Here is a 21,897-nt window from a genome sequence, read left to right on the forward strand (position 1 = left end):
TTTTCCTAATTCTCTTTTGGCTAAGTCGCTTCAAGCTAAATATTACCCTCATAATTCTTTATGGGACTCTAAGGTTGGTCTTAACCCTAGTTTTGCATGGAGGAGTATCTGGAGTTCGAAATATATATTGATGGCTGGTTCTAAATGGAGTATCGGGGATAGAAAATCTATTCGTGTATGGAAAGACGTGTGGCTCGCTGGTCCTGGTTTTGGGAAGCTTATATCTCCATGTAGAGGGTCTTCTCAAACCTTATTGATCTTGACACACGATTTTAGCGAAAGGATTTCATCTCAAACCTTTTGCTCCCTATTGATGTTATTCCGATCCTTAATACCCTGATCGCTGTCTTTAATGGTGTGGATAGTCTGCGGTGGGCTGCTAGTTCGGATGGTTTGTTTCGGGTTCGAGATGCATAAGGAATAGCTCAGTCTAATTGCGAGTTAGCATATTGTTTCTCTAGTCCAGATCCCATTTGGAGAGCTGTTTGGAATCTTAAGATCCCTCCCAAAGCAAGAATTTTCCTATGGAGGGCTGTTAGTGATATTCTACCCCATGGTGAAAACCTTAGGAATAAGGGTATAGCTAATGTGGGCCTTTGTATTTGGTGTGGTGATGTCGAAGATAATTTGCACGTGCTTAGGAATTGTCTGGGGGCTCAGAAGGTGTGGCAGAAGATCCCTGATATTCCTATGGAGAGCCACATTCATTCTTTCAAGGAATGGTTTGCTGCTGTTCTGGGCTCAAAGCTGTCGGTTAGTTTGGAGCTAGTTGGCATGTGTGCTTGGCAAATTTGCGGAATGAGATTTGTTTTGAGAAAGTGACGGTTCACCCTGATGTGTATTTTGCCAGAGCTCGAGACTTGCTGGTGGAATATGAGAAGGCTAATTCTTGCAAGGGGCGGAGTAGTAAGAGGGGGAATGTTAAATGGCAACCCCCATTGATCGATGTGGTCAAACTTAATGTGGATGCGCCTGTTGATATCAATGTGGATCGTGTTGGCTTGGGTTTGGTTGCTCGGAATTCTGACGGGAAGGTTCTCAAGGCTTCTTCAAGGTCTGTTTGGCCTTTCATCGGGGTGGAGCGGGCTGAAATTGATGGCTTCCTTTGGGCAATGCAGTTGGCTATCTCTTTCGGATAGAGGAGGTGTGTTTTTGAAGGGGATGCTAAGATGGTGGTCGAGGCTTTGAATGCAAAGATTTCCTTGGCTGCTCATAATCAAGTCCTTATCGATAATATTTTTGCCGTTTCTCTTGGTTTCGTGCAGGCTTCTTTTGTATTTTGCTATCGGGAAGCTAACAAGGTAGCTCATCGGCTTGCTAGATGGAGTGCTTCTAGTTTTTGTAATATGATTTGGCCCGTGGGAGGGCCGACTTGGATTTCGGATCTTGTTGATGTTGTTCCGTCTTCTTAGTTTTTAGCCTTCTTTGTAATTTAAAAAAAAAAAAAGATTCCACTTCACTATGTTTTAACTTATAGATTAAAAATAAAACACATAATAAAAGTGATTAATGATAGTGTTGAAAAACCAAATGTGATATATAAAGTAAATGGGAGGGAGTATGTTATTTTGATCATTTATGTATAACTTGTACTAATACTATTTTGTGTGGGTTAACTTTCTTATAAGAGAAATTATTTGAATTTCGATTGTTATGACCTTTTTGCTTGAGGTAATTTCTAGTCTTTTTGTATTAGAGTGAAATATTCAAATTGACTGTGTTGTAATTCAAAGTTACTCATTATGGAAAACTTTGTTAGTTGTGCACATTAACTATACTATTTTATATGAGTTGAGTGCATACATAACTTAAATTATACTTAAAAGTTAAATAAAATAAGAGCTATTCTTATGAGAATCTGTCTTTTAGAAGACGATTTGAAGACTAAGAATTTATATACTAATAGTTAAATTAGTTGTGCTATTGAATACATATATAGAAAACGCCTCACACTAAAATATGTGATATATAATACTATAAGTTATACCTCAGTTAACTCAAACACATTATCACTTTAATAATATAAAAATCCGTACATTATAAAAAATTTATAAGTATGAAATTACATATAAATATAAGTAATAGGTACAATATTTAAAGAGAAGGGAGCAGGAAGAAGGTCAACGGTAGATGAGTAATCAAGTGTCTGTTTGACATTTGCAGTAACCGTGTTGAACAGAACATAAAAAAACTCCATCAAATTGATTACATCTTTCTTGACATTCTTGTGAATCTTTACATCTCAAATCTATTTTTGGGCCAAATGGATCACAATATATATTACTGCTACAATTTATGTGTTTGTGCTTCTTTTGCACCATCATCATCTTTTTGTCATTCTTCTCTTCTTTATGCCTTATTGCTTCTACTCCTGTCATGCCATTCCACATCATACCTACATAACAAGTATATAATCACACAATTCCATCATCATCATCGATATATCCTTTTCATAGTAACTATAATCAGAATTCAGAATGTAAAGAACAATGAAAGACGATATATCGTACCCTTATCAAATATCATAAGAGACCGAAAATTTATCTAAAAACATAATATCTATGTTTTTTCTTGCAAAGATTTCTATGTAAAGGACTTATTATAGCAGTTTATTAGCATGCGTAAAGTCGTTTACAACACAAAATCCCCAATGTTTTATTCTAAGTAATGAAATCACGGGTATATTATTTTGTACAAATATAAATCGAGTAATTAAGAAACAAATAAAAAAATAGCACAAAGACCCCCAAATTTTACAAGAGGACCCTTAAATTGTATATGTTAATAATCTAATTCATATTTATAAAACTCCTAAATAATCAGGGAAACATATATATTGAGCAGTAATTTTCAAACACTTTACTATACATGTTTGGATGAAAAAAAAATAAAAAGAGAGAAAGAAACTTGGATTGGATAGCGAAAGAGGAAGAAAGTGAATTAAAACAAACAAATCCTTCCAACCTTATAAAGATCTTAGAAAAATACACTTTTTTTTCTTCATAAATATTATTCAAACATACTTTTAAAGGGAGAACAAATTATTAAGGAAAAAAAAAAAATCAAATTCACTATGTTGATGAGAGAAAAAGGAGACATACCATTGATGAGGATGAAGAGGAACACAAAAACAGCAAAACTGAAGAAAACTTTAGCCATGGTTGTGTGTTTTTGACGTGGGTTAGAATTATTCTGCACTCATATAAATAGTTTTTTAATAAATTGGACGGTTAAGAATTAGTATTTTTTTAATTTAAGAAAGACGACGGAGAAGAATTAAATTTATAAATTATAATTTTTTTAAAATAATTTTTTTTTATCTGAAATAAAATCCAAACTAATATGGTACTAAAATAATTACATAACTAATATTTTTATTTATAAAGGGGAAGTTATATGACTTTTTGCTTCTTAAGTTTTGTCCATGTGATCAATTAATAAACGGTTTGCCGCTTAATATATGTAATATATAATATTGTGTGTACTTTTTAGTTTCCCTAGTAAGTTATTATCAAGCAAGATTTGATTTTTTCAAAGTTGTACTACTTAGCCTCATAAGACTTGACTTTGTTGATAAATTATAGTTGTGTTGGTACTTTATAGGTGTTACTAGATTTGTCAAAAATTAAATTGCTTAATCCCAATCTGAAATTAAATTGTCAATATAAATTAAGTAGCTCCAATTATAATATCAGCTAGTCTCTTGAGAAACTGTTTCTTTAAAAGACGTATTTTAATCCCCAACTCATTAAAGATTGATGCTTATTTATCGTATTTTTTAATGCCTATTTTCATTATCCTTAATGCTTACTTACCGTATCCTTCATGCTTGCTTTCAATATCTTAAATGTCTACTTATAATATCTTAAAAAAATATAAAATGGATTGACCCAATGAGAGACGGTCTCCAAGAATTTGTGTCATAATATAGCAAAAACCCGCCCCTATACCAAGTTGATTATAGGAGTGCAATTGATTTGGGTTGAAATGTGTTAATGTTTCATATTGAATCTAGAAATTAAGTAAATTTTTAATTTTCGGTATCTTCCAAGGCTTGCTCATTTGCTATGCAAGCAAGCAACTCCAATTAGAGTTTTGTACAAACTTATCCAAGTTTAAAGTAAATTTATTGTGCGTTACTTCTTACTCTCTATTATAATTATTTATATTTTTGTTCTCAATTTCACTAAACCACGCCCTTAATTACTTTCAACTCTATTAACTCAGTGATATGTCAAAATTGATTTATATTATTTTAATTAGTCGAAATTTAGGTAAAAGAATTTGTGAAAAATAGGTCTAATTTTTTTCTAACCTCTATCATTGTCATTTGCAAATATTAATGAATTTTGAATTTTCTCTAACCACTGTCATATAAATAACTAAATCGGAATATTAATTTTTTTTAAGTCTTTTTTTTAGTTTGACTATATTTAAATAGTACTGGACCAAAATTTGAAAAAACCTAACCATATGAAAACTTCTAATTCAGTAGTACAATCTAAATATTACATTAAAATTTTTTTAAATAATTTAGCTTTACGCTATAAAATTTTAAAACCTGATATTTACATTAATATCTAAAAATTCTATCTTTATATTACTTATAGAGCATAATATATACTCTTTGCCTTCCTTTTAATTAATCCACTTTATCTTTTAGAAAAAAAATATATTGACAAATTTGAAGACAAATTTGACAATTATCACATGAAATGTTTTATCTTTACTAGTATATCCATTAAAAAGCTTATATAAAATTCATTCATCGAAAATACGAAATTTTTAGTGGAAAAAAAAAGAAAACATACTTTTTTTAAAATGTGAACAAGGTACTTAATACCACACTTAAAAGAGAATCCCTAGAATAATAAAATACAATGACTTAAAAATAAATAAAATAATACTCCCTCCTATTCACCATGAATATGTCATTTATTTTTTGGTAACTATTTGTCTCTTACTCTTAATTTGTATTTTATTATTAATCTATAAGTTAAAACATAGTCAAGTGGAAACTTGTTTGATTCGTCTCGATGCAAGGATTATTCATATTAACTTTTCATGATTTTTAATTATATATAATTAGATATATTAAAAATTAAATAAGTGCATTAAATAGAGTATAAAAAATAAATGAGACGAATAAAAGGGAGTATTATTATATGTTTCATCATGTGAATACCTGAATACCACGAGCATGAACGCGGCATGCAGTCAACTGCTCAAGTAAGTCAACGTCTATCTAATGTGCTGCTCGTGGCGTAGCAGACGTTTATTGAACAAGGAACACCAAACATGTAACAAGAGATTTATTGCACCTTATAATAAGGTATTTATTCGGCTGTTTTAATATAATATTTTAAATTCGGTTAATTTTAATTTTATATATATATATATATATATATATATATTGAACAACTTTTACTATTATCTTATTCATTTCGTGTGGGAATGTTTATATGACTTCACGTTCCACATATGAAAAAAAATATTATTTTATTAAAAATTAAAAACTAAATTTGAATTAAGAGTAATTTTCAAAATAAATGTTTGCATGTTCAATAGTAAAACTTTATTCTCTATTAGTAATAACAAATAAAGAGGTCAAAAAAATCAAATAAAACTTAATTCGCTCAAACTTAGAAATCAAAACACATGCCAGCCCAATCCTTTACAAATGACCAATCATTCTGATAACAGAAAATGTATGTATGCCACACTAAAACTTGATGAAACCTAGTGAACAAAAAGTCATGCTATGTACAAGTAGAACTTTATAAATATACTACATATTTTACATAATATCTATATATAAGGTCTTGTTTGGATGAAAAGGAATAAAGGAAAAAAAAAGGAGAAAGAATTTAAAGGATGAAATTTTTATTGTTTGGATAACAAAAAGAAAGGAATATGATTTAAAGGAAAGGAACTCAGAATTTCTCTTGCGAAATTTTTTTAAAGATTTCTTTCCTCTCCCCTTTCTTCCTATACAAATAATAAAGTCTTTTCCCTCTCTTTCACTCCCCTTCTTTACTTTTCTCCTAATTTATTGTCCAAATATATTGTAAAGACATGAGATTAGGAATGTCCTTGATAAGAGGCCAATATTTTCCATTCGGCTGCTGATATCTTCTCTTAAGTTCAAGACAGCCTATAATCTCCAGTTGTTGCAAAGACATGAGATTATAATATGATTCTGGAAGCTGTTTCAATCTGGGACAATTTTGAATGTCCATATATTGTAAAGAAGAAAGCTGACCAAGTGATTCAGGGAGTTTCACCAAATTCGGAAAATGTCGAATGGCAAGCCATTGAAGCTGTGTTAAGTGCCCAATTGACTCAGGGAGGAACCTTAACTTCTAGTACCAATTCAGAGAAAGCTTCTGAAGTGTAGCAAAACAGTTGAGACCCCTTGGCAGAGTCTCCCATTTGGAAATGTTAAGTCAGTTTCAACAAGTAAAACTTCTCGAGGCCTTTCCAAGTAGCTCCTGAAGTACCAATGATTTCTTGATCAACATCCGTCAATGCCTTACAATCCAGCTCTTCACAATTCTCAGTCTTAAGTTCTTCAAGAAAAGAGAGTTTGTGCAATACATGCCATAGAGATTTCAATCTGCTGCAGTCTTGAATTTTGATGCGTCTGAGACGGGTTGAAGATTCAGAAACTACATTGATCAACTCTTTGCATTTTTTAATAGTCAGCACTTGTAAGGAAGACATTGATTGAGAGCGATTCTAGTTCATGAACCGAGTTGATGTGCAGCTCCTTCAGCGTGGAAGACAAGACTGATTTTTGGCCATCCAAAAGTTGTTTAAGAAGCTCAGCATGAATGTTACTTGCTTCCAGAGTCTCAAGGCTTGGAGCAGAAGGTATTGACATAAGATTTGGACGACCACTTATCCTTATTTCTGAAAGAAACTTGAATATCTTTTGGGGTGCATCTTGTACATTCGATTCTTCCCACCTTTTTAATCGCGGTAAATTAGCCACCTTGAGATATTTAAGGGAAGAGAAGAATGCTTTCACAGAAGAAGAAACATCAACATTATTGCCACAACTCTCTATCCACTCCAAGGCATCAAGGCCCCAAATCTCAAGATACTCAAAATTGAGGATAGTACTAAACGATGGCAAACACTGGCAGCTAGTGCAATCTGTTATATGCAAGGATATAAGGTTATTGAGCAAGGATGGGAATTGGTTCATGGTCCATTCCGGAAAACTCAATTTGTTCCAACCTTGAACTACCAAGTTCTTGACTGTAGGAGGTGGTTGCAAGAACTCAGTCTCCACAACCTCTTTCTTTGGGTCAATACTACCAAATGGTTCTGAATTCGAAGACGACCACATTAATGACAAGACATCTAGCTCCAAAGCTACTAACATTTGAACAATTTTAGGTATCACTCGTTTCTTGCGATCTATTTGATAGCGGATCTTCAGTTTCCCACCGAGTTTGGCAAGACGAAACAATGTGCTTAACTCATTGTTTTTTCCTACAATAAAAACATCTAATGTTTGCAGTTCTAAAAATTCCCCAAACCTAGGTGGTAAATCAATCAACTTATCTCCGACATACAAGTGCCTTAAAGATTTACTCAATGTGTAAAAGTTTTCTGGTAAGTGTTGAACCCCAGAATGTCGTAGGTCTATAGTTTGCAAGGATAAAAGATTTGTGAGACATGCAGGAAGAGATTCAAAACAAGGACCATGTTTGATGTACGTTAAGCTCCTGAGTTTTCCTACGGAAAGCAAACAACTTCTACAATTAACAACGGCTAGATCTAAAACTTTTAAAACCATATTATTCTCTAGAATTTCGTTGATTTTGGGAATATTAATAAATCAGCTAGATTTCCCTAGAATAAAAAGGAGAGACTTCAATTCTACGACATAATGAAGCCATGGTGGAGCTTCCCAAGAGGAGTCCACAATGAAGCTCACGTGTTGAATTTGTTTATGATCAACTTCCTCTGTAGGTTTATACAGTAAACGACAGTCATCTCTTACAAGATATTTTAGAACTTCATGCATGGAGACCTGGGCCATGTGATAATTGGTTTTACCTCTCTTGATATCTTCTAAGAAATATCCCCACCAAAGAAGTTACTGAAAAAATTCATCAAAAGTTCTTTTTCCTTCATTAAAATCATTCTGAACTTCCCACAATTGTAGTAGTTCTACCTGATCATTGAATTTGTAGTCAAATGGAAGCAATGAATAAAAAGTCAGCTGCCTCATTAATTTGTCAACTAATCTAACAGATTCAAGAGGATTTTCTGCACCTCGGACCAGGATATCATTGAAGTATTGCCACTTCTTTAGGGTAGGATCAGAAGAAAGGATAAGAGCTATATTTCGTATGGCATGTTGATCATCAGAAATGTTATTAAAAATCTCAAGACCAATGTCTACTAAACAGGGATTTCTATCCTTTTCTTTTTCTCCATGGAATGCTATGTTCATAAAAAAATCTTGCCGCTCATTCCAGCAAGGAAGATGTAAAAGAAATGGTGTACCTTTAGCAATTGGCAGTGAGAGGAAGAGGTTGGGCTCTAGTGATGTGTGTGGAAATATATTTCTCTGATTTGGGAAAATATATTTTCTGATTTGGGAATAATCTTCTGATTTAGTTACTCATAATAGTACAATGTATTAAAGGAATTTCTGGTTTCTTAAGTTTTGTATTTCCTCAATTAGTTCATGAACTTTGTATAAATTAGGGTTGTAATTATAAAGAAAATTAATACAAAACAGTATTCCTTTAACCCTAAAATTAGTTTTCTTTATTTTTCATGGTATCAGAGCTGTAAGGTTTAATCTGGGATTAACCTTTGTTCAGCATCATCCTTTACCCTTAAAACTTACCTGTAACAATGGCGGAAACAAATCCAAACCAAATCATAACTATGGAACAGATGGAACACATGTTCAGACTGTTTCAACAGATGCAAAAACCAAACACAACCCTTGAAACTATTTCTCCAGATTTGAAATTAGCTGAAAAATTAAACTACCAAAATTACACAACATGGTGTAAAATGATGCAGATAGCATTAGAAAGCAGGGGTCGTCTCAGCTACATCATTGACGACCCTCCCAACACTTCAGATCCTAACTACACAAATTGGAAGCAAAAGGACTCAATAGTCCTATCATGGATAATCTCAAACATAGACACTGAATTAATAAATCAATTCCTAGATTATACGATTGCAAAAGACCTATGGAAGGGGATCGAGGTCTTATTGTGCAGTGGAAGGGATGAACTTCAGATATTTGATCTGCGTTCACAAGCAAATAATATCAAACAAAACCAAGATCCATTAGAGATTTATTATGGGAAGCTAACCACAATATGGAAGGAGATAGATCGAAGACAACCAAATCCGATGATACACGCTGAAGACATTACCATTTTTAACACATTCATCCAAAAACAACACCTCTTCCAATTCTTGGCCGGAATTAATGAAACTTTTGACAAAGAAAAAAGGGACTTACTGAATCTTGACCCACTCCCAACAGTAGACATGGCTTATGCCGCAATCAGGCGCGAAATTTCACGGCGTGGTATTATGATTCACGCTTCATCATCGGGAAAAAATCCCTCAGAAATTGGGAGTGGGTTGGCCGTCAAACACCACCGGTCAAACGTTTCATTCCGGCGTGACATGGAGGACAAGGCTTACCTGAAGTGTAGTTACTGTGGAGGAAGTAGACATACAAAGGAAGGGTGTTTTAAGTTAATCGGCTACCCGGAGTGGTGGGAGGAGCACCGGCAACGGAAAACCGCCACCAAGGCTCAGTCAAAACAAACCGGCGGCAAGGCTAACATGGTCACTGGTGCCCTCCACATCAAAGACATGGTCACTGATGAACCAACCCACGACAAAGAAGTCACCCATGGCAACACAGGTGAACAGAAAAAGGGAAAAGGAGAAGACGGACCAGAGGAAAGAGAAAAGGGAGAAAGATCTGAAAATAAACCGGCACACAAAACTCCCCCCCCTCTCACTCTTTTATTCCCACCACAAACCCTAAGCCCAAAAACCCCCGGCCCAATTTAAAACCCATTTCCCAAATACCCAAAAACATTCTCAACCCTCAAAAACATGGTCTCCTTTGTAAACCTTGTTTTTCTTCCAAATGGATATTTGATTGCGGGGCTACCGACACTATGACTTTTGATCCTAATGACCTCTTATCCACAAATAAAAAACCCGCACCTATATTCAGACCGCTAATGGGGAGTGTGTGAGTGTAGATCAATCTGGACCCGTTACAATTTCTCCCTCTCTCAAAATTAACAATTGTCTTTTAATTCCCAGCTTATCTCATAAGTTATTATCTATTAGTCAGTTGACCCGGGAGTTAAATTGTACTGTACTTATGTCTTCATCTGGTTGTATTGTGCAGGATGCTCAGACAGGGACGATTATTGGTCATGGTACTGAAAAAGATGGTTTATACTATGTGGACGAGGCGATTCAAACGGGTCACACTTTGCTTGCTCGTGGGTTCCCTGATCATCAATTATGGACTTGGCATCGACGTCTTGGACATCCATCCTTAGGGTATCTAAAACGTCTTTTTCCATCATTAGCTAAAAGTACTGTGGATTTGGACTGCGAAGCTTGTGTTCTTGCAAAAAGTCATAAGCATTCTTATTCTCCTAGTTTTAATCATAGCAGTGAACCTTTTGTTTTGATACATTCTGACGTTTGGGGTCCTGCACCTGAGTTTAGAAAACATAGCTATTCATATTTTGTTTCTTTTATTGATGATTGTACTAGAATGTGTTGGATATATTTTTTGAAAAACAAATCTGAAGTTTTTGATGTCTTTGTTAAGTTCTATAATTTGATTGTCACACAATTTCATGCTAAGCCTAAAATCCTTCGATCAGACAATGGGGGGGAATATATGAATAAACAAATGGAAAATTTCTTTACTACCCATGGTCTTATTCATCAAACCTCTTGCCCTCATACACCCCAACAGAACGGCATAGCAGAAAGAAAGAACCGTACTCTACTTGAAATAGGTCGAGCCCTTATGTTTGAAGCCCATGTCCCACCTTATTTTTGGCCTGAAGCTATTGCTTCTGCTACTTATCTCACCAACCGACTACCCTCAAAAATTCTTCAGTTCAGAACCCCTCTAGAAGTCCTTCGTAACCATACTACTATCCCATCTTTTCACTCCTTACTTCCTCGCATTTTTGAGTGTGTTGTGTATGTTCATTTGCCCAAACCTGCTCGAACCAAGCTTGAACCCCGGGCTGTAAAGTGTATATTATTGGGCTATGGTACAAATCAAAAGGGATGCCGCTGCTTTGATCCAACACAGAACAAGATGTATACTACAATGGATTGTGATTTCTTTGAACATTCCTATTTTTACTCCCAGCCTCGTCCTTAGGGGGAGACTGTCTGTGATGACTTGAGCTGGCTAACATATTCTGTAATTGATGATCTGAACCCTAAAGAGCAAGTAGGTAATCCCACAGACATTGCTACGGAAAACATAGTATTACTTTCTCCTCAGACTTTCCCTACCTTGTCTGAAGCATCCAATGATCAAGAAGTTGCCTGTGAGTCTCAAGAGGTATTAATTGAATCTGAACCCCAAGTAAATGATGATATATCTGGTATTGTTAACTCACCCTGCAGATATGAATTACCCCCAAGGAGCAAGAGAGGTGTTCCTCCAAGGAGGTATGATCCAGAGTTTGAATCACAAAGATCTCGATATCCTATAACCGAGAAACTAGTAACTTGGCACAAACAGCTGTGGCATTTCAAACCAGCCTATACTCAAAATCCCCGCCCAAGAATACTGAAGAAGCTCTCCAAGATTCGAGGTGGAAAAAGGCAATGATAGATGAGATCTCGGCTTTAAAGAAAAATAGCACATGGGACAAGTGCATGATACCTAGAGGAAAGAAACCAGTAGGCTGCAAATGGGTTTTCACAATAAAGTATCATGCAGATGGAACTATTGAGAGATACAAAGCTCGGCTTGTAGCAAAGGGATATACACAAACTTATGGCATTGATTACTCTGAAACCTTCTCCCTAGTTGCTAAGATAGACACCATCAGGGTCATATTCTCCATAGCTGCTAATGAAGATTGGCCCCTCTATCAGTTTGATGTAAAAAATGCTTTTCTACATGGGGAGATTGAAGAAGAAGTGTATATGCATGCTCCACCAGGCTTTACAGATGAATTTGCCCCGGGGGAAGGATGTAAACTTAAAAGGGCATTGTATGGCTTGACACAGTCTCCAAGAGCTTGGTTTGGCAGGTTTACCGCAGCAATGAAGAAATTTGGGTATGAACAAAGCCATTCCGACCATACCCTATTCCTAAAGAAAGAAGGTGGGCAGATCACATGTCTTATAATTTATGTAGATGATATAATTATAACGGGGAACAATGAAAGGGAGATAAAAGAGCTTAAGAAGAGGCTTTTCATGGAGTTCTAGATGAAGGACTTGGGAAATTTAAAGTACTTTCTTGGTATAGAAGTTTTCCGATCCAAGAAGGGAATTTTCATTAATCAAAAGAAATACATCTTAGATTTGTTAGCAGAAGTAGGGATGATTGACTGCAAACCAGCAGAGACACCAATCGCAACTAATCATAAACTCCAGACGACTCCTGGAGGAGAACCAGCTGACAGGGAGAAGTATCAAAAACTGGTGGGCAAATTGATCTATCTATCTCACACTAAACCAGACATATCATACGCCGTTGGAGTTGTGAGTCGATTCATGCACTTACCACAGATGCCACACATGGAAGCAGTTATGAGAATTCTGAGATATTTGAAAGGCACTAGTGATAGGGGAGTCTTCTTTGAGAAAAATCATCATCTTGATCTCATAGCTTACACAGATGCTTATTGGGCAGGTGATCGAGACAGCAGGAAATCTACATCTGGATACTTTACCCTTATAGGGGGGAACTTGGTGACTTGGAGAAGTAAGAAACAAAAGGTAGTCGCATTGTCAAGTGCAGAAGCAGAGTTTAGAGGGTTAGCAAAAGGAATAACAGAGATCCTATGGCTAAGAAAACTCTTATGCGAACTCGACTTTCCACCAACAGAAGCTTGCAAGATATTCTGCGATAATAAAGCAGCTATTGATATCTCAGAAAATCCAGTCCAACACGATCGAACAAAGCATGTGGAAGTTGACAGACACTTCATAAAAGAAAAATTGGAGAAGGAAATCATTAGCATCCCTCACATAAGATCAGAAGATCAGTTAGCTGACATTCTCACAAAAGCCGTCTCAGTTGAAGTTTTCGAAACTACTTTATCCAAATTAGGTATTGGAAATCCCATAGCCTAACTTGAGGGGGAGTGTGGAAATATATTTCTCTGATTTGGGAAAATATATTTTCTGATTTGGGAATAATCTTCTGATTTAGTTACTCATAATAGTGCAATGTATTAAAGGAATTTCTGGTTTCTCAAGTTTTGTATTTTCTCAATTAGTTCATAAACTTTGTATAAATTAGGGTTGTAATTATAAAGAAAATTAATACAAAACAGTATTCCTTTAACCCTAAAATTAGTTTTCTTTATTCTTCAATGTGCACCTATAAGTGAAGAGTATTTTGCTACCATGTTTACAGTTAACAGAAGCAGACAACGAAGGTTCAAATAAATCAACCCATTTCCTAGGATCAAGTAGAGACAAATCATCTAAAATGATTAAGTATTTTTGGTCTTGAAAATTTTTCTGCAAACTAAAAGAAGATACAGTCTTCTTGATAAGGCCATTCTCAACTATCTGCAACAAATTATTACTATGGGTTTCAGAGACGTCAATCCAAATTTGACAATCAAAACTCTTTCGATTTCTTATGTCATGATAGACAAGCATTGAAAGAGATGTTTTACCAAAGCCAGCCATACCAAGAACAGGAACAATTGACACAGGGCCAGGATTGCTGGTGTCTTGATCTTCTAATAAACGAACTATCTCTTCTCTTTCACGGCTTCTGTCAATCTGTTCATGCTTTTGAACTAAACAGTGTGCCTCATGCTCAGGATCTGAAAATTCAGGTAAATATTGGAGCACTTCTCTAGCCAAATCTTTGATGTAACCGTCACCAATATTGTTTTTTCGATCTAAAAACAAAGACAAATAAATCAAATCAATAAGCTGTAGCAACTCATAAGTCACCATAACCATATTGATTCAAAAAATGATTAAAAAAAACCTCACTTTTATGAAAAAGTATCCTAGAATAATTTTTTTCTTTGTCAAAAAAATACCTAAAAAATTTAATTTGTTTGTCAAAAAATACCTACTAACAGAACCGTTGTTTATTCCGTTAGTTTTTCATGTGCAAGTCACGTGGCCAATAAAGAACTCCAATAAATGAAGCAGCAGCCCTCTCATCATCTTTCCCATTCAACAAAAAAGAACCCTAAGTTTGGAAAATACTTCACCATTAAAAAACTGCGAAAATCTTCTTTACAAAGTTCAACTGCAGTTCGAATCAAGCTTTCAAAAAAAATTGCTTTTGTGGTGTTCGAAAATCAAGCCTTCAAAATCAGATTCAACACAATAACTATAGGTTTCGAAAATACCACATGTGCAAAATCCAGTAGCTTTTTCAAAAAAAAATGGCGTTCATGGCTTGGTTTAAAGATGAAGAACAGTACGTTTTTTACCATTCGAAACCAAAAGTTATAACTTATAACTATATGTTTGTGTATGATTTAGGGATGGCAATAGGTCGGACTCGGCTCGGATTATACATACTCCGACTTTGCTCCGGATTTTAGTCGAACTTTTTTTTTTCAGTTCACCTCCACTCGGAATCTGCATACTCCAAGTTTGCCCCGACTCGGACTCTCGGACCTCCAACAGAGTCGGATTATTATCAAACTTTATCGTTGTGATATTGTACTAATGATTTAAAGCATACGAAGTTAACAAAATATAATTTTTTAAATACAATTTAACAAAAAAATATGTACTTTGAATTCAAGTTTAACATGAGAAATATTCCTAATACTACAATTTAACAAAATATTCTCGCATTTTGATTTGACGTATTTTATTTCTCTTGATCTGATTTGTCGTATTTTGATTGATTGATCAAATAAAATTACCAAGTAGTTTTTCAAAATCGAAAATTACAATTAGTATGAGAGAGAGCTTGAATTAGTCACGTCTAGAGTTTTAAAGGAAACAAAATATTGGGTTAAAAGTCAAATTCAAAGTCGGATTTCCTTCGGGATCGGAGTCGGGTCGGAGTATCGGATTTTTAATAAGGTCCAACTCCGGTCCGTCTCTAACTCGGATTCGGATCGTGAAGTCGGAGTTGGAGTCGGATAACCTTTTCCTCGGACTCGAATCGGATTATTTTCCTCGGATCGAGTCGGACTAGAGTCGAATTCGGACTGAATTGCTATGATTTGGGAAAAATGGTTTTGGGAACAGTGGGTTTCTTTCTTATTATTTTCTTTTTTTAATTTAAAAAACTAACCGAAATAACAACATTTTGGTTAGTAAGTATCTTTTGACAAATAAATAAATATTTTAAAGTAATTTTTGACAAAAAGATTTATTTTAGGTAGTTTTTGGCGTGAAGTTTTTGCAAATATTTTTCTAATTTTTTCAATTTTCTAACAGTAATATTTTGACTATACCTATATCATTTTGAGACTAAATAATTAGGGTTCGATACAACGTACTTGGATGGAAAATTCGTCTTCTTCTGCGATTTTCTTGTAACAACTTAATTAAATGGATCGTTTGTATTCTTGTGTAATTAACTCGGCGAAACTCTAATCCATGTTCCTCCACTTGAGTTTCGGTGGTGAATTCATGGCGATATGATGTAATCCAAGTATGAGGCTATCTTCAACATGTTTGTCTAAAGCCCCAAGACCACCCATGCTTTCCAATGTCTTCAATGCTCTTTCCAAAAACTGCACAATTTTACCTACTCTATTCTTAACCTCATGGAATTCGCTATATAAACCAAAAGAAGTATTGAAAGCTCTAAATTGATCCATAAGATCGAGCAGATCGATCATTGGATCCGTTTTCGTTTTGTTTCTTCTTGTTTATCTCTTGTTGTTAGGGATGATAATTCAGTCCGAATCCGACCCTAGTCCGATTCGATCCGAGGAAAATAATCCGATTCGAGTTCGAGGAAAAGGTTATCCGACTCCAACTCCGACTTCACGATCCGAATCCGAGTTAGAGACGGACCAGAGTTGGACCTTATTAAAAATTCGACACTCCGACCCGACTCCGACCCTGAAGGGAATGCGACTTTGAATTTGACTTTTAACCCAATATTTTGTTTCCTTAAAACTCTGGACGTGACTAATTCAAGCTTTCTCTCATACTAATTGTAATTTTCGATTTTTAAAAACTACTTGGTATTTTTATTTAGATCAATCAATCAAAATACGACAAATCAGATCAAGAGAAATAAAATACGCCAAATTAAAATGTGAGAAAATTTTTGTTAAATTGTAGTATTAGGAATATTTCTCATGTTAAACTTGAATTCAAAGTACATATTTTTTTGTTAAATTGTATTTGAAAAATATATTTTGTTAACTTCGTATGCTTTAAATCATTAGTACGATATCACAACGATAAAGTTTCATGATAAACCGACTTCGTATCCGACTCCGTTGGAGGTCCGAGTCGGGGCAAACTTGGAGTATGCATAATCTGACTCCGAGTGAAGGTGGACTGAAAAAAAAAGTTCGACTAAAATCCAGAGCAAAGTCGGAGTGAATATAATCCGAACCGAGTCCGACCCATTACCATCCGTACTTGTTCTTAACCCTCTTCGATTCTTCGTCTCTCTCTCAAGTCTCAATAATTTTGAATAACATAGTACACCAAATGAGTTTTTAAACTGTTAGCGCCTAATAGTACTACTCCCTGGTCTCGTACTTGATACTAATATGTGCCTATTGAATCAAAGAAAAAAATTGAACCTTTTTTTAAAAAAATTGGATAATGATAATAAATGACAAGAAAATGAATGGTGTGGATGAAATTGAAAAAGAGTTAAATTGTATAGATGAGATTAAAAGAAAGTGGTGGGCTATTGTCAAAAAATAAAAATAATGCAAATTAAGAGGGATAGACAAAAATGACAAATGCTGCAAATTCAATGGAACGGAGGGAGTATTTGTTACAATTTAAAAGGATAAAATTTGATCAAACTAAAAATAAATAAAAGTAAATAAAAAGTGAAATTTATAGAAAAATGGAAGAAATATTAAAAACATAAAATAATTGTGGATGAAAATTCAAGAAAAAGTGAGTTATTATAAAATAGAAATACACTAGATTGATTAGGCAAAATAAAAAATACAACAAAATATGTAGGATGGAGGAGCCTCATGATGGACAATCTCTTAAGTCACACCTTTTAAAAATGTAATATCTCGTCGCATCGAATCGCCGATGATTATTCATTGAAGGTGTACAATGACGTTACAGATCAGTATAAGTCCTTTTAATGCACTTTGACCTCACTAGTGCATACATGGGTATACACCTTGTTGATATATATAGTCTATCAACACTTTTTTTTTAATTGCAACCCAAAATATAAAAAAATGAATTATGGCAATCTCTCCCAACTTGCTAATCATATTCAAATTGAGGTATCTATGAACAAGATTGCTCAAGTGATGAAAATCTAAATAGGTTAACAATTAACATGGTTGAGGATGAGAATTAGACATCATTAAATGAACATAATACCAAAACAACAAAAAATTAAATGTATTTCTTTTTGAATTTCATTTCTTCCCAAATCCCAAATACTAGTATATGAGTAATATTACAAAAGAAAAAAAATATTTTTTTTAAATAAACAAAAAAAAAATTCATATGCCTATAATTTATAATTCAGATTTTAAGTGTATTAGGAATGCAAAATCAACCTTCAAAGTTTGTCAAAATTAGTGACCAAAGAGAGAAGTTCATTGTCATATTCAAGTAATGCTATAAATATATGTATATTATCTATGTGCTTGCTCTACTCAGTATCACCTGAACTTTGACAGTTTGCACCTTTCTCTAATCTCTAATTCTCTCATATCATCTCCACCACCATCATTTATAGGAGTATTAATTAAAGCTCTATATATCAATACCACCTTAATTAGAAATATATATCTACTTCTTAATACAGGACCGAAAACACTACATTAGGGCATGTTATTATAAATAACCCATGAAATTAGATCAATAATAATTTCTAACTATTTTAGGCTTTTAGCCCATTTCAAAATAAAGAGCCTATATTCTTATTTCCTTTTCACAAATTTTCGTTTAAGATGGTGATCATATTGTCAAATAATCTTAAATTAGTCTAAATAGTTCAATTAATATATCAAAAATCCACTTTCATACTCAAAATATCCACTTTATGTTATTTAATGTTTAACTATTAGAGTATATAGCATATTTTAGGATCTCAACCATGAATTTAAACTTTTGGTTAAGTTGGTTCCTTGACATGGTATCAGAGCCAACGTGACAAGAGGTCACGGGTTCGAATCTCAACCACTCCTCATTTAAAGTGGAATATTCAGCACCTATGCAAATCCACACTTCTAGCCTAATGGGCTCTCGTGTGAGGGGGCGTGTTAGAGTATATAACATAACTTGGCGCCTTAACCATCAGCTTAAGCTTTTGGTTGAGTTGGTTCCTTGACACACCAATTTGGATGTAAAAATTGACACTTTCGATATTATAACACTCGTTTTTTGAATTTGAACTCATACATATATGTCTAACCACGAGACGATCTCCCACAAAATTTGCTCTTTTTTTTTTTTTAATTTGTAATAGGTGAACTGTACGTTTAGCCTATGCATGAGGCGCTTCTCTAATACTTTTGCTTTCATCTGTCCCCAAGAATATTTGGGCGTTAAACACTTCCACCAACTAAGGAGGTTGTAGGCTGTAAACAAATTAATCATATTGAAACTGAGCTTGTCCCTATCAAATTATACTTTTGATGATGACAATCTACAACTGCTTCTATATAAATAAAGGAATACAACCCAACTTCCTCTCACAACACACAAAAACCTTCCACAGCAATACAATTATTTCCTCGTATTCACAACAAAAGAATTTTACAATGAGTACTGTTCACCATTTCCTTTTCTTGGCTTTGATCATGGTGCACTCATTTTCTGGTTTGGAAATGGCATTGGGTATAAATCTGCGCAACCCAACCAAAAGTGTCCAAATTCCATTGAAATCTTCAATGGACAGCAGTAAATCAGAGGGATTATCCAATTCGAAAGTAGGTAGTGTGTATTATGGTTTTCCGGTGCCACCATTTCTAAGTGCTCCTTCATTGCCTTTTCCTAACCTGCCTCCTGTTCCTGCTTTTCCCTTCACTCCTCCATCATTCACTTCATCATCAACTCCTCATCATATTAGTCGTCACACCAATAATGACGACAATGAGTCCCCTTGAATAAATTTATGAATGAAGAGCTAGTCAGATTACTACTAATAATAAAACAATATGAATCGAATCATCCCTTTGACTTTTCCCGTAAAAAAACTGTCATGGAAAATGGTAATAATTTTATGTATGTAGTGAACCGTTGAATTTGAAGTATCAAATTTGTAGTAGTAATTATTAATATTAATGAAGTAATGTTTGCAATATTAATAATTACAGCTAAGTGCTCATTGTTCAATCTACAACAGTTTAAATATTTGTTAAATACATTTTTACTAAATCACCTCTTTATAATATGTTTGTAGTTTTAAAATCAAAATTACATATATATTAGTATATCACTATTATTGGAATGAAGTAGTATTTAAATGCTACTATATGGGAAAAATGGTAATGAAAATTTAGAGATAATTTTGGTAAGAAATTAAGAATATCTTTTGACAACATTAATGGTGATGGTATGGTTATTCTCTTTCAACAATCTTATTTTCTTCACAAATTCATTTCATTACATTATCACGTGAATATGTGGTATTACCGATGGTAATGGAAAATTGTGAAGAAAATAACTTTTTATAATTAAATTTTCATTACCATGGAGATCACATGATATATCATGAATATTTACACTAAAAATTATTCACATTCCCACCATTAGATACCGATTACCAAGCAAGTCGTTAGTGGTATATTAGTTTATATTGTTGAAACCTTTTCATAGTACTATAGATTGTGGTGAAGGTAAAGTGTTTAAAATATCCGATCCAAATTATTCGGTATCCAGTTTTAAAATTTGATAGTTTATCCGATTTTTGAAAACCAGATACAGGATTGGAATATTGGTAAAATCGAATATCCTGTTTTTAAATTTTTTTTTATTATTTTATGTTTACTACTCCAAACTTTAGGTTGTAGAATTTACTAATATGCACAATTTTTGGTTTAGGTTGTAGAATTTACTAATATGTAAAATTCTCAACTATAACTAAGTAGTATAACTAATTTATTATTAATTAATTTAGACTTTTGAAAATCCAACCATATTTCCAAAATGATTTGTTTTTAAAGTTAAAAACAAACTTGATTAAAGAAACAAAGCGAAGTGAGCTTAAATATTTATGTGCAAAAAACATAAATTTGTTTAAAAAGCAAAAAAGTATAAGAATTTAAAAACCGTACATTTTGTGTGACTTGGCATCGACTAAGTCGCACATTTTGTGCTACTTGCTTTTTTTTTAAAGTTTTAAAAAATTAATTCAAATTTAAATTGTTCGTCATATTTAGATTTGTTCCTATATTGCAATGACATTAATTTAAATAAAAATTAATTATTTTTTATTTTTACAAATAAATCAAAAGTAATCGATTAATTTAAGCTTTGTCAACAGTGCACTACATTGATTTAAGCGAAATTAATTTTTCTATAATTCAATAGAAATTAAATCGGTCAACATTTCTAATTTGATTCTACGTTGCACTAAACTCAATTAAAACGAAATTAACATATATAGTTTTATCTATTTTATTAATAAAAATCAATCAAAACGAAAATTCATATGTAGCGTTTTATGTTAAATAAGTGTTTGTTTGTGAGATTTAGAAGATTATTGCGTATAGAGAATTTTTGAAGGAGGGGTACAATTAAAACTTTTTTTAAAAAAGTGACAATGCAATGATCAAGGTGGCGACAAATAGTATTATCCTTTGTTTTTGGATGCTTTATTTTTTTGGTTTATTCCTTGTGCTTTGGGTTCTCTTTTGTGAGTTGTTGCCTTAATTTTTTTCCTTGTTCTTTTGAAAAATATAGAAAATTGGAGTTTAAGAGATTAAAAAGAGGGTGACGAAGACTAAAAATGACATGAAGGGCATGATTAAAATATAAAACTCCTATGGATCCAGATGTACAATTGAGATGATAAGGGAAAGAAGAATCCACATACATGACCATTGAAACTGATATATTGGTTCATGTAATAGAGCTTAATCATTTGGGGTTAAGACTGTAATTATTGTTATAAACTTAAAACTTGTAACGATAAATAACTTAAACATGTTCGTGTTTATCTTAATCATAGCATTTATCTATTTATAACGATTAAAAATTCACTAACTGATATTCCTATCATAACCAAAAAAGAAATTGAAATAAATTTTAAAAGTTTAACATTTGCTTAAGAAATTGAATTAAATTAAAAAAAATAGGAGTATAACATTTGCCTTTTATTTTAAAAAATAAGGACAATTAAGGCATTAGTCACCTCATTGGTTATTAACATTAAATGTCAGTAATGTGAATGTGTTATATTGTTGATTTTCATGTGTCATTTTTATGCTAATAAAATTATGATATTTAAATATATTTATTGTTCATAATTTTTCATTAGCATCTAATTTC

General features: G+C 33.4%; 4 protein-coding genes across 4 annotated transcripts; 1 reads left to right on the top strand and 3 right to left on the bottom strand.

Moving 5' to 3' along the window:
* Nucleotides 1-1,942: 1,942 nt before the first annotated feature.
* Nucleotides 1,943-3,327, bottom strand: LOC130821073 (uncharacterized). The gene is made up of 2 exons (XM_057686686.1): nucleotides 3,102-3,327; nucleotides 1,943-2,395 (listed from the first exon to the last, which is right to left on the bottom strand). The coding sequence occupies exons 1-2, from the start codon at nucleotides 3,157-3,159 to the stop codon at nucleotides 2,139-2,141; spliced, it is 315 nt and encodes a 104-aa protein (XP_057542669.1). The 5' UTR covers nucleotides 3,160-3,327; the 3' UTR covers nucleotides 1,943-2,138.
* A 3,114-nt stretch (nucleotides 3,328-6,441) lies between these two features.
* Nucleotides 6,442-7,807, bottom strand: LOC130821724 (disease resistance protein RGA2-like). The gene is made up of 2 exons (XM_057687512.1): nucleotides 6,709-7,807; nucleotides 6,442-6,569 (listed from the first exon to the last, which is right to left on the bottom strand). The coding sequence occupies exons 1-2, from the start codon at nucleotides 7,805-7,807 to the stop codon at nucleotides 6,442-6,444; spliced, it is 1,227 nt and encodes a 408-aa protein (XP_057543495.1).
* A 1,073-nt stretch (nucleotides 7,808-8,880) lies between these two features.
* LOC130821725 (uncharacterized) lies at nucleotides 8,881-11,887 on the top strand. Its single transcript, XM_057687513.1, has 3 exons — nucleotides 8,881-9,996; nucleotides 10,424-11,290; nucleotides 11,429-11,887. Exons 1-3 carry the CDS (start codon nucleotides 8,881-8,883, stop codon nucleotides 11,885-11,887), a joined length of 2,442 nt encoding a protein of 813 aa, XP_057543496.1.
* A 1,700-nt stretch (nucleotides 11,888-13,587) lies between these two features.
* Nucleotides 13,588-14,208, bottom strand: LOC130821726 (disease resistance protein RGA2-like). The gene has a single exon (XM_057687515.1). The coding sequence runs from the start codon at nucleotides 14,206-14,208 to the stop codon at nucleotides 13,588-13,590; it is 621 nt and encodes a 206-aa protein (XP_057543498.1).
* Nucleotides 14,209-21,897: the final 7,689 nt, after the last annotated feature.

The sequence above is a fragment of the Amaranthus tricolor genome, chromosome 8, assembly GCF_026212465.1.
Source record: "Amaranthus tricolor cultivar Red isolate AtriRed21 chromosome 8, ASM2621246v1, whole genome shotgun sequence".
Classification (NCBI taxonomy): Eukaryota; Viridiplantae; Streptophyta; class Magnoliopsida; order Caryophyllales; family Amaranthaceae; genus Amaranthus; species Amaranthus tricolor.

What these genes read in the sequence shown, in the direction of transcription:
- LOC130821073 (XM_057686686.1), bottom strand. Translation starts at nt 3,159, where the DNA reads ATGGCTAAAGTTTTCTTCAGTTTTGCTGTTTTTGTGTTCCTCTTCATC. An exon ending in CCTCTTCATCCTCATCAATG is followed by an intron (nt 2,396 to 3,101) that starts GTATGTCTCCTT and finishes CTTGTTATGTAG; the next exon opens with GTATGATGTGGAATGGCATG.
- LOC130821725 (XM_057687513.1), top strand. Translation starts at nt 8,881, where the DNA reads ATGGCGGAAACAAATCCAAACCAAATCATAACTATGGAACAGATGGAA. An exon ending in AAAGATCTGAAAATAAACCG is followed by an intron (nt 9,997 to 10,423) that starts GCACACAAAACT and finishes TGTATTGTGCAG; the next exon opens with GATGCTCAGACAGGGACGAT. An exon ending in CCAAGCTTGAACCCCGGGCT is followed by an intron (nt 11,291 to 11,428) that starts GTAAAGTGTATA and finishes CCTCGTCCTTAG; the next exon opens with GGGGAGACTGTCTGTGATGA.
- LOC130821726 (XM_057687515.1), bottom strand. Translation starts at nt 14,208, where the DNA reads ATGGTGACTTATGAGTTGCTACAGCTTATTGATTTGATTTATTTGTCT.
- LOC130821724 (XM_057687512.1), bottom strand. Translation starts at nt 7,807, where the DNA reads ATGGTTTTAAAAGTTTTAGATCTAGCCGTTGTTAATTGTAGAAGTTGT. An exon ending in AATCAATGTCTTCCTTACAA is followed by an intron (nt 6,570 to 6,708) that starts GTGCTGACTATT and finishes CTTTTCTTGAAG; the next exon opens with AACTTAAGACTGAGAATTGT.